The sequence below is a fragment of the Biomphalaria glabrata genome, chromosome 1, assembly GCF_947242115.1.
Source record: "Biomphalaria glabrata chromosome 1, xgBioGlab47.1, whole genome shotgun sequence".
Taxonomy (NCBI): domain Eukaryota; kingdom Metazoa; phylum Mollusca; class Gastropoda; family Planorbidae; genus Biomphalaria; species Biomphalaria glabrata.
This window is the reverse complement of record NC_074711.1, coordinates 43693963-43706462: the sequence shown is the minus strand read 5'-3', so window position 1 is coordinate 43706462 and position 12500 is coordinate 43693963. Positions and strand designations below refer to the sequence as shown.

At 41.0% G+C, this 12500-nt stretch overlaps 1 protein-coding gene across 5 annotated transcripts in view; it reads right to left on the bottom strand.

Moving 5' to 3' along the window:
* Positions 1-12500, bottom strand: part of LOC106066393 (uncharacterized) — a 55633-nt gene that overhangs the window by 9540 nt on the left and 33593 nt on the right. For 3 of the 5 annotated variants that reach the window (XM_056038063.1, XM_056038069.1, XM_056038076.1), the window contains 2 exons: positions 694-1305; positions 1-409 (listed from right to left, as the gene is read on the bottom strand). The exon at positions 1-409 is cut by the window's left edge and continues 550 nt beyond it. In XM_056038063.1, the coding sequence (XP_055894038.1) occupies positions 1-409; positions 694-919 (635 nt within the window). In that variant the 5' untranslated portion in view covers positions 920-1305. The remainder of the gene's footprint in view (positions 410-693; positions 1306-12500) is intronic. The other 2 variants (XM_056038056.1, XM_056038084.1) reach the window with 1 other exon arrangement.

The following is a 12500-nucleotide window of genomic DNA, read 5'->3' as shown; positions in this document are numbered from 1 at the left end:
ACATCTGTTGAAACTGTTGGCTCAGAATCCGTTTTTCTGATAGCGAGCGAGTCATCCTTGACATCTGAGGGAAGATGATTCTTTACGTCTGTCTTTGATTGACATGCAATGACCGAGTTGTTGACTTCAGGTCTTGAACAGGAAGTCGACTTCTTCAAATTCCTGACGTCCAAGCCTGGGGACGTCGATGACGAGGAGATGAGATGCTGAGTGTGATGTTTCTCTGCTGACGTCAGCTTGCACAAGTGTCTGACGGCGACGTTACAGTGGGCGCATATATACGTCAGGAGGGCAAGGGAGCTCATATTGCACCACAATGACGTCACCTGGTAAGTGGTGCAAGTCGGCGCCCCTCCATACCAGCCACCAGAGAAATAGGACGCTAGACCAAGAGGTGCTGGAACAATAGCTAAAGAGAGAAAGAAAAATAGGAAGAAATAGGAAAAGCATTATAAGCTAATAAAGTTAATACTTTATCTTTTAACATTTATGGTACACAGTGTCAAGCGGGCTATGAATATAAAAAAAACATCTAAATAGTTCATGTTTTTTAAAAATGTCTACATATCAAGGTATGATTGTGTTAATTACATAACATTAAATTTAAGTTTGCCGTAAGCTCTACACAAGACATTTCCATACATAACTAAAGATTTCTTGCTTCAACAGTATTACAAAACTTGGAAATATTACCGGACAAGATGCAAACTATGCTGAAGGCCGCCACCAGCCTGTCGCTCACAGCTCTATTCGGCAACCACAGTAGCACCACATACACTGGTAGTAGGTTCTCCAAGATCAGCGCCAGCTCCAGCAGAACGATAAACACTCCAGAAACATGCAGCTGCTGACCCGTCTGGTGGTCGGCAGTTAGTCCAACCGTCTGCTTGGCGTTGCCTGATAGTAGCAGATTGGTCATTGGCGGGCAGGGATTCGCTCACATTAATAGTGCAAGCATGATCTCTAGTTCTACTTTAATAGTGCAAGCATGATCTCTAGTTCTACTTTAATAGTGCAAGCATGATCTCTAGTTCTACTTTAATAGTGCAAGCATGATCTCTAGTTCTACTTTAATAGTGCAAGCATGATCTCTAGTTCTACTTTAATAGTGCAAGCATGATCTCTAGTTCTACTTTAATAGTGCAAGCATGATCTCTAGTTCTACTTTAATAGGTGCAAGCATGATCTCTAGTTCTACTTCGAGTTCTACTTTCTTCTTATGGCACGTTCACACACTGTTGTAATAGATTTGATGTCTGTAGAGTCTGTTGAGTCTTTAGAGTCTGTAGAGTCTGTAGAGTCCTGCTGAGAACCAAAACAGAAAGCGATGGACAAATATGTTTCAAGAGCTAAGAAATCTATCATTTAATTATTTTTTACTACTTTTGTATAGGACTACTTCTTAGAGAGTTTGACTTCAAATATCCGCCTTTACTTTCTCCGAGGCCAGGTATCCACATAAACACACAAATAACCGCCTTTACATTCTCCGAGGCAAGACATCCAGACAAATAACAGCCTTTACTTTCTTAGAGGCCAGGTATCCACCCAGAGCACTTGATAACATTTCCTAGCAGAGGACAAGAAATCGTTCAGAGAAATCAAAACGAGTATATCTCCGAGTTACTAACAAAATATCTGGTCAGGGTCAAATCTACGACATGGTTATTGGTTTCATACGGTCCAATAAATCTATGAATTTTAAATATGTATGCATTAAATTATCGTTACAGCGTGAAATAGTGTTATTTAGTATTGAGTTAACTATGAACACTCATTACAGATACATTAAAGATTTATAATATGATTAGCAGTTCTGCACCATTTGATAATTGGGCGTAACATACTTTTAGCCCGTGAAGTAGCGTAGACTGCGTAGTGTTCATAATAGAGGTTTCTCTTGAACCTTTTTGGACATCTCGACGAGGTTTAGTGTGAGCCTAACTGATGTTATTAAAGGAGCATCTGATTCATGGTTTGGTAAAAAGGCTAATGACTCATTCGAGGCCTCAAGGAAGAAGCCTTTCCCATTGTTTACCCATTGATTGAATGTAGACAATGTACCGTTATGGTCCCCAATGACACTCCACTTGTTTAATACTAAACATCTCTTATTAAATGTTGTAAAATATATTAGACTTATATACATATTAAATATATTATGTGACTTCTTTTCAAGGTAAATAATTTTTTGAAAATGATTTTTGCTTGTATAACAGACAATGCTTAATTTAATACATATTTTAAACTAATTTTATTTTGGAAAAAATAAAAACGTAACAAGGACTTTTATGAAATAATTTTGTTTATTTTTAACCAGTATAGTCCACGCTGTTGTTGTTGTTTTTTAACATTAATATTGAATAGTTGTAAAAATACTGAAATTTAATGGAAAAAACTGCTAGCAAATATAAATTTAAAAAATTAAATAATTCGCATTCACAGCATCAAAAAAAAAGTACCGTCGCACCAGAATTTTACAAGATCTAAAATATCATGATATTGGATTCTCAATATCTTTTCTAGTTTTTGCGATCTAAACGGGACAGACGGACAGACGGACGGACGTATAGACCACACAAAACTAACAGCGGCCATTCCTCTTTCATGGCCACTAAAAAAGAAAGCCAGAAAGAAAAAAGAAAGTAATCTAAACCCCCAAGATACCCAGCCCCATACATGTTTGAGATTATTCTTGAAAAGCCAGGGTATCTCCTGACCCAGGCGTGGACTGTGAGCGATACCGCTGTTATATGTCAACGATCGACCCGCGGATCATTTCCGATGCTTTTTATGCTGTAAAGATAGACCAATAAATATGAGACAGACGAGTGGATGGTTTAATCTGGTCTACCTCTGTCTTTACATTTCTTTGGCTGGAACCCATTGTACTGGAGGGGGTAAAAGGGAGAGACATTTAAAAAATCAATGGTGGCTGTCTTCGAATGTTGATGTCCAAATATTCTTGTAATTTCGTATACTCTTTTTTATTTATATTACTTCAACCTATTTATTTCATAGGTTGAAAATAATGTTAATAAAAAAGAATTTAAAATAAAAACTGTAATAATCTAAAAAACAATACCTCCTTTATAAAACTTACAGAGTGATTATTTTGTTTCTTAATAACTAATGAATGTTAGATTGAAAAAAAAAGCCACCCCATTCCCACAACACTCGAGAAAAATATCCTGGTTAAGAAAATGTATAAATCTACTAGACCTTATACTATTTTCATGATAGGTCCTTACATTTAGACTTAGTGCGCAAAATGTTAATGGACATTCATTTCAATTATTAAACTCTTTAATGACTAGGGCCTACATGCGGAAATACCCAAAGATGTCTGTTCAAGATATTTTCTAGTACTCTAGCCAAATTTTATTCTTTAAAATTATAACGCTCAAAATAGAGATTTCTCAGTGGGGCCAACGAGCTAGTAATTCTTTTCCCAACGCTATACACCAACAAATTTCTAGAAATTCGTTAGAGCCGTTTTCAAGAACCGTGTTCACCCACCCAGAAGATTTCACCCATCCAGCCATTCCGAATGTACGACTTCAATAGAAGTTATGTAAGAACGTGTTCACCCATTTTAATGCATGTGCTAGGAGAAAGTTTTTTTTCAACCTGACGATTTCCAGCAGATGAACTAACGCCTGTCTATTGAAAGCACAACGACCAAGTGCCTATACTTACCTCAAATAATACCACGGCCATCTTAAGGAAGGCAAAGTTAAAAAGTATCAGTTTTCAATGGGATTCGAACTCGTGAACTACCGCGAGGATAGCCAAACACTTTACCATTTTGCCACCAATTCACGTACAAGAAAATATTGAAAAAAATATTTTTTTTTCTATTTTTCTTTTCTTTATTATTATTATGATTTATTTATTTTTACACATACACCCACAGAAATTATAATTTAATTTTGGCACGCTTGTCATTCAGCCACATTTGGAAGCACCAACGCCACTGGGGGCATAATCGATAATGGTAGCTTGAAATTAAGGAGCCCTGTTGTAGCTGGGCCTTTACGTCGCCCTTGCTCGCATCCCACTGTGTCTAGGAAATATAGGAAAACACCACTAATTGGATGTATATATTTGTTAAAATACCTATTGTTTTAATGAAATTATATAATTAACTCTTTATAACATTTTTAAGAATTTAGTTTCCGAACTAAAATAAGATAAGCACGTCACGTGTCTAAAATTATATTTAATCCTCTTTCAAAATTCTTTTTTAAAAAAACGTGTCTAAGCCAATTGATTTAGACAAGAAAAATAACTGGCTTCACACTGCTTCAATCTGAGACTAATTGAGCTCTGACGTCATCAGGCTGGACAACTCGGGACTGTCAAGTGTCTTCACTACTGCTACACTGACCTACCAATAATGTCTAGAAGCACGAGCTGTTGTTTTTTTTTTTTTTTTTGGGGGGGGGGGGTGTACACAATTTATGATGACGTAATAAGAACTCTTTTTTTTTTTTTTTTTTTGGATGTCATTGTACTCCAAGCAAGAAAAGATCTATCTTTTTATGTGACGTCTGAGTGCAAGTATTTTCTGGCTCTGGCCAGAGCAGATCAAGTGTTTGCATATCTGGGAGAACAGAAGGTCATGCGATGCAGAAGATGTCAAATCTAATAGAGTTGATTGTTCCCAAGTTATTCCCCTTTTTTTTCTCCTCACGTTCGCGTTTAGTCTGGTGTGGGGAATTGACCAACTGAAAGAGATCTATAGCAAAGAATGGATGCAGAGTTATATCTTCAATGCCGTTGGGGTTGAACTGATATTACATTAATGTACAGTTATATATTGTACATTGTTTGGTTTTACTGAATTCAGATTAAATGTAGTGTTATATCTTTGATGTTGTTTGATTTAACTGACATTATATGAATGTAGTGTTATATCTTTGATGTTGTTTGATTTAACTGACATTATATGAATATAGTGTTATATCTTGTTATATGTTTGGTTTCAGTGCCGTATTGAAACTTGAAAATGCCATAAGCTATTTGAGTTATGGGGTCTCTTTTGGGCCCATGGGTAAATCCGGCTCTGTTTGGTCTAGTATCCATATAGTTAAGCTTAATATAAGTGGAATCTTCTTTTCCAGAACATTAATGTATTCAACTCTTGAACCGACTATGCCTTACATTCGGACATTTTCCAAACACGATAACTCTTTCAGGAACGCGATAGTACTTTCTAACCCAATGTTGGCTCTAGTCTAGTCTAGTTCTAAAGCCAAATTTACATTTATATATTTTTTACTTTGAAAAAAATATAACGGTCAAACTAGAGCCTTCCCCGTGTGGCCAACCAGCTAGTAATTCTTTTCTGAGCGATATACATCAACTGTTACTTTTCTAGGGAAATCGTTGGCGCCGTTTTCGTTTTTTAGATCCGCAGTACGCGTCCAGGTTCCTAAAGGTTCCATAAAGTTTTGTTAAAAGGAATTGAACTGAATTCTTGATTAATATGATACATTAAGTTTTTGACGATCATCACAACAAAACGTTTTATTACCTTTTAAATCAATATCTAGTCAAGTGATACCTTCTAAGTAGTCTTACTGGCCTGGATTACATAACAGACGTATTTTATTTCGACTTTCATACAACTTCATATGAAACATCTTTTATATCAACTTTTTACATAATACAAAGCACGCATGATGCAACACTTAGATAGTCGTAATTAAACATACTCCATACTTTAAAGAACAATAACATGTACACACTTTTTACCAGGCAGACAGACAGACAGACAGAGTTGATACGAGCTTTGTAAAATAAAAACTTCTGGTCTAGTCGACAACTTTGTTTGAAGACGTAGCGACAAGTTAATTGTCAAGCATTGGTCAAGGGAGGTAACTACTGAATGATACCCTATGTGGGCTATCGATTTCTGATGACCTCTGAATTAATTTTGATCAAACCCGGACATATTTCTCAGCCTGCCACACACACTTGATAGCATTTGGTAACATAGTCACCATGCCTAGACTTTCTAAACATACTTGACAACATTTGGTAACATAGTCACCATGCCTAGACTTTCTAAACATACTTGACAACATTTGGTAACATAGTCACCATGCCTAGACTTTCTAAACATACTTGACAACATTTGGTAACATAGTCACCATGCCTAGACTTTCTAAACATACTTGACAACATTTGGTAACATAGTCACCATGCCTAGACTTTCTAAACATACTTGACAACATTTGGTAACATAGTCACCATGCCTAGACTTTCTAAACATACTTGACAACATTTGGTAACATAGTCACCATGCCTAGACTTTCTAAACATACTTGACAACATTTGGTAACATAGTCACCATGCCTAGACTTTCTAAACATACTTGACAACATTTGGTAACATAGTCACTGTGACAGGTGGGGAAATGTGACGTGTGTTTGGCACGTTTAATGTCTAGGGGATGATTATTTTTAATGCTATCACACCCCCACTTATCAGCATATGAATCGGGAGCAGACACGCAACGAGACAAAGCAATGAAAGATAGATACAAAAGTTAAAATAAAGGAAATTTATTTACATAAATATACATATAATAATGAAAAGGGGGAGGGTTTGCGTCTATCTCTAGTATATTCTATGTTTAATCATCACTCTTGCACATAATAAGAGAGTATGTCACTTTGTCCTCTGACTTAGCTGGTTGTCCTGTTGATGTCGCAGCTGGCTGGGTCCTGGCTTGAGGTTCTGCAGCTGGAGGTGGCGCTCTAGCGGATAGAGGGACGCCGGCGATATAGCTCTTGTGGAGTCTCAGTCCCAAGTTCTAGTATCTGTAGTGGGCACAGTATGGCGGGTGGCCGGATACCGTGGGCACAAGGTTACTGCGGGCAGAGCTGATCTGCCGTGGGCAGTGTGAGTAACAGGATATGTCCAGTGAGTTGCAGAGGGTTGGCGTAGCTATGACGTCTCGCACAGATCTGACTCTATAGGGACGTCGCGCCTAATAGCTTGACAGGTGGGCTGTCGAATAGGCGGGCAATGCCGATAGCGCCAAGTAGTAGAGTTGAGTAGATCTCAGTAGGCAAATGCAGCGCTGAATAGCACTAAGCACAACTGCAGGTAAATGGATCGTTGATCCAGTAACTAGGCAATAGGTGATTCTTGATAGCAACTAGGCAAGTGCAGCACTGATTAGCACTAAGCACATAGATAGGCCAGTAGGCAAATAGGCAATAGGCAGGTAATTCTTGATAGCAAATAGGTGATTAATCCAATAGATAAAAGGCAATAGGCAGACACCTGAGGGAGGCACCAGGTATTCCTCTAGGAGGGAGAATAAATGATATAGTCCAGACTCGATCGACAGCGATAGAGGAGTGAAAAGGGTCTGGCTTGATTTGAATCTACTTATATATGCCTGGGAAATGTGGGCGGACACAGGAAACGTCCAAGGCTAAGAATTAGCTTACACGTGGGTGAAGTCCGACAAGCGTCACACCTTGGAGTACCACGCGGTGTATTGACCCGTGTAATCTCTTAGATCAAAGAGAGACGTGGGGGGAAGAGTGACCTACATTCCACCCAAGGGGGGGGGGGTCAATCGCGGCGGACATCCGCGGATAAGACTAAAGAGAACGTGTCTATCTTTGCCCCGGTCAAGGGCAGATAAATGAAAGGACTGGCCTAATTTTCTCCAAGGTGGTGGACTAAGTCTAGCCTGGTAGAGAGGAAAGGTGGGGCGGTTGAAGAAATTGGAGATAGGATGGGGAAATAATTAAAATAAAATAAATAAATAATGAAAAATAATAATTAATGCTGTGATAATTTAGAGTGACTCTGACAGCGAGTTTTTGACTTGTCACATACGCCGCCGCCAAGATGGATCTATCGCAGAAAGATCCATAAAGTGCGAGCAGACTGATGTCACTCTAACTTTAAGATCAGTTGTTATCACAGCATTAGAAAAAATCTGGAAAATAAAGGGATAGCCATGCCAGGAGGAGAGTCTGTCCAAGTCTGTCCGTGGTCTACTTTCCGTCCCTGAGTATGTAGTCACCTGGGTGAAACATTTGGGGTTGCTCGGGAGAGTAGATTGGGCGATTGGGTGAGTAATATTTCCTTCCTGGGGCGGATTGGGGAGGGTGATTGGGGCTTAGGCGGGGTGCCCAAGGCACGTGTGCTCGTTGGGGCTTACCTCCGAAGCCGCTGTGAGGCGCTTCTTCACGAGAGTAAGTGGTCAGCTTACCTCGGTATCGTCTGACACGATCAATGTCAGAGAAGAGGGGCCTGATAAAGAATGTGGAGTTCTGCCTGAGAACGTCCCCACGAATGCGATAATCTGGCTTACATCGTGGCTTCCTGACACGGTCAATGCCAGGGCAGTGTTGATAATGATTGGTGGCTGAGGAGCCATGGTGAGAAGTGTTCTCACGAGCGCGAGGGATCGGCGTACCTCGTGACTTCCTGACACAATCAATGCCAGGGGGAGGTCGATTCGGAATGGTGGCTGAGGAGCCATGAAGAGGAGTGAGTCCACGAGAGCAAGGGTTCATCTTACCGCGTGGCATCCTGACACTGTCAATGTCAAGGGAAGGATGCGTGCTTTTGGCTGAGTAGCCTGGGTCAAGTGGACCCTCACGAGCGCGGGTATACGACTTAACTCGTGACTTCCTAGCAACGTCAATGCCAGGGTGGAGTGGTCTGAGCTTTGCTGATGAGTCGGGACTAGGCGGGTGAGTGTGGCGACCAGGGCTCCCAACCTGCTGGTTGCTGCCACGTTTCTGCTTCGTCGATCTACCGACGGGCAGAGAGAAGTATGGCTTGTTGACTACTCCAAGTGGGACATATTTGGAGCCTAGAATGAAGTCGTACACTGGCGTGTCCATGACGGCGGCGTCAATGGTGCCATGCACGTACTTGCATTCTACGTGGACCCTAGCAATAGGAAGAATCTTTGGAGGAATCTCACGATCAAGGGACTGAATCGTCACAGTTCTATCTGTAAGATCAGCCTGATCAACCAGTGCTTTGCAGATAACTGAACTTACCGCACAGCCTGTGTCAAATAAGGACCGGACGTACCGCCCGTTAACCAGAATGGTCTCTATCCCGGGGGAAGATGAGACAGGGTGAGGAAGTGCCGGTAGGACTTCCGTTTTCGTAGAGCCAAGGGCAGTGTGTTCAGGGGCCACAGTCAGTGTTGATATGACGTATGGGTCGCCCGCTGTTCTATCAATCCGTGTTTGCTGATTAGACTCAGAGGGTTTGTTGACCGCGGTCATTACTGAAATAGCCTGTGAGGCCTGCTGCTTATGGCGGTTGGGTTTGTGGCTACGCATGCTGTTGTTGCAGTCACGGTAGGCACGGTTAGTTTTGTTGCCACGCGTGCTGTTGTTGCAGTCACGGTAGGCACGGTTAGTTTTGTTGCCACGCGTGCTGTTGTTGCAGTCACGGTGGGCTTGGTTGTTCTGGTTATGACGAGGCTTACGTGCTGGGTAGTTGCAGTTTTTGTGCAAGGCTGGTTGTTGGATTGGTGCCTTTCTAGGTTGGGGATTGCTTGAGGGCATGGGCTGGATTGGGGCATCGCAGTTTGCAGGACTATTGGACTGAGCAGGAGGGTTGGGCTGGGTAGACAATGTGGAATTGTCGAGAGGAGGGATATCAGGTATGGAAAGTATGAAAGTTTCATCCTTAGCAGCAACTTCTGAGTCCGTTTGGGCAGTGTACTCAATTTGGACATGAGCTGTGGTTCCGCTCTCCTCTGCTTCCTGGTCTTGTCTTGCCGGTGTGATGTTCAGCTCCAATCTCTGCGGTCTATAGCGTTCTCTTATTTCTAGTATTTTCTGCTCATGGGCTTTGTCCAACTCTTCCATTCTTCGCTTAAACTTCGCTTCCCTTTCTTCCTTTTCCTTTTGCCTTCTCCTTTCTTCTTCTTTCTTTTCAAGTGCCTCAAAACGTTCTCTCACATATTTTTTTCGTTCTGCCTCATCATTAAATAGGGTGGCCGCTATTCCTTTGAATTCAGCTATTTTCTGCATTAAGTCAGAGTGCTCTTTGGAGAACGTGCCACTGGCCATAGTGATGAGGGGTGGGTAATGAGAGGTACTAGGATGGTGGAGGGGCAGATAGAATGGATAATAGGATTGAGCTAGAATTAAAGAAAGTGGGTTAGCGAAAGTGAGTCGCTGGTTATAGGAAAGAGTGCAAAAGGAATGTGGTGTCTGCCTAAGTTAATCACAAATTCCTGCAAGGAAATGTTACACATGAAATGCAATAAAAGTAATAAATAAAATATGACAGAAGTGACACTCTTGGTAATGCAAAGTGATGATACTTATAAATATTTTTAGAAAAAAAATATTGATATGGAATTTAGTTATTGCTGCCTGTTCGTGCCTGCTGTACTAATGGGTTAAATCCACGGACGGGCTCGCCAAAATGTGACAGGTGGGGAAATGTGACGTGTGTTTGGCACGTTTAATGTCTAGGGGATGATTATTTTTAATGCTATCACACCCCCACTTATCAGCATATGAATCGGGAGCAGACACGCAACGAGACAAAGCAATGAAAGATAGATACAAAAGTTAAAATAAAGGAAATTTATTTACATAAATATACATATAATAATGAAAAGGGGGAGGGTTTGCGTCTATCTCTAGTATATTCTATGTTTAATCATCACTCTTGCACATAATAAGAGAGTATGTCACTTTGTCCTCTGACTTAGCTGGTTGTCCTGTTGATGTCGCAGCTGGCTGGGTCCTGGCTTGAGGTTCTGCAGCTGGAGGTGGCGCTCTAGCGGATAGAGGGACGCCGGCGATATAGCTCTTGTGGAGTCTCAGTCCCAAGTTCTAGTATCTGTAGTGGGCACAGTATGGCGGGTGGCCGGATACCGTGGGCACAAGGTTACTGCGGGCAGAGCTGATCTGCCGTGGGCAGTGTGAGTAACAGGATATGTCCAGTGAGTTGCAGAGGGTTGGCGTAGCTATGACGTCTCGCACAGATCTGACTCTATAGGGACGTCGCGCCTAATAGCTTGACAGGTGGGCTGTCGAATAGGCGGGCAATGCCGATAGCGCCAAGTAGTAGAGTTGAGTAGATCTCAGTAGGCAAATGCAGCGCTGAATAGCACTAAGCACAACTGCAGGTAAATGGATCGTTGATCCAGTAACTAGGCAATAGGTGATTCTTGATAGCAACTAGGCAAGTGCAGCACTGATTAGCACTAAGCACATAGATAGGCCAGTAGGCAAATAGGCAATAGGCAGGTAATTCTTGATAGCAAATAGGTGATTAATCCAATAGATAAAAGGCAATAGGCAGACACCTGAGGGAGGCACCAGGTATTCCTCTAGGAGGGAGAATAAATGATATAGTCCAGACTCGATCGACAGCGATAGAGGAGTGAAAAGGGTCTGGCTTGATTTGAATCTACTTATATATGCCTGGGAAATGTGGGCGGACACAGGAAACGTCCAAGGCTAAGAATTAGCTTACACGTGGGTGAAGTCCGACAAGCGTCACACCTTGGAGTACCACGCGGTGTATTGACCCGTGTAATCTCTTAGATCAAAGAGAGACGTGGGGGGAAGAGTGACCTACATTCCACCCAAGGGGGGGGGGGGTCAATCGCGGCGGACATCCGCGGATAAGACTAAAGAGAACGTGTCTATCTTTGCCCCGGTCAAGGGCAGATAAATGAAAGGACTGGCCTAATTTTCTCCAAGGTGGTGGACTAAGTCTAGCCTGGTAGAGAGGAAAGGTGGGGCGGGTGAAGAAATTGGAGATAGGATGGGGAAATAATTAAAATAAAATAAATAAATAATGAAAAATAATAATTAATGCTGTGATAATTTAGAGTGACTCTGACAGCGAGTTTTTGACTTGTCACAGTCACCATGCCTAGACTTTCTAAACATACTTGACAACATTTGGTAACATAGTCACCATGCCTAGACTTTCTAAACATACTTGACAACATTTGGTAACATAGTCACCATGCCTAGACTTTCTAAACATACTTGACAACATTTGGTAACATAAAAGATTCCTAAGGATGACTTCATGATATTTCATAGAGAAGTTGATGAAGGCAATTTAAAGAATAAAAATAAAACTTCAGTTTATTCATGTACTTTGAAAAAATATGTTGACTTACACCGACCTATAAAACCTTCAATTGTATGCAAGTAATTGTTGTAAATATAACAAGATTGAATGGAAAATCGTAAATATCTCCCTATGAAATGTTAAGTTAAAGTATGATTTTTTGACAATTAACAAAACTCTATGTTTAAATGTACAAAAAGTATTTCTTTTTTAATATAGTCTCCCATAAACTTGACAGACGGACAGATGGACAGATAGAATACACATTAGTACTATTAATAGCGGCTTATGGAGCCGCTAAATATGCCAACGTGATATTTTTTTAACATTTTTTCTTTTACTCTTTTAGATTTGTATCCCTCAATGTTTGCACTCATAGTTTTACAAAT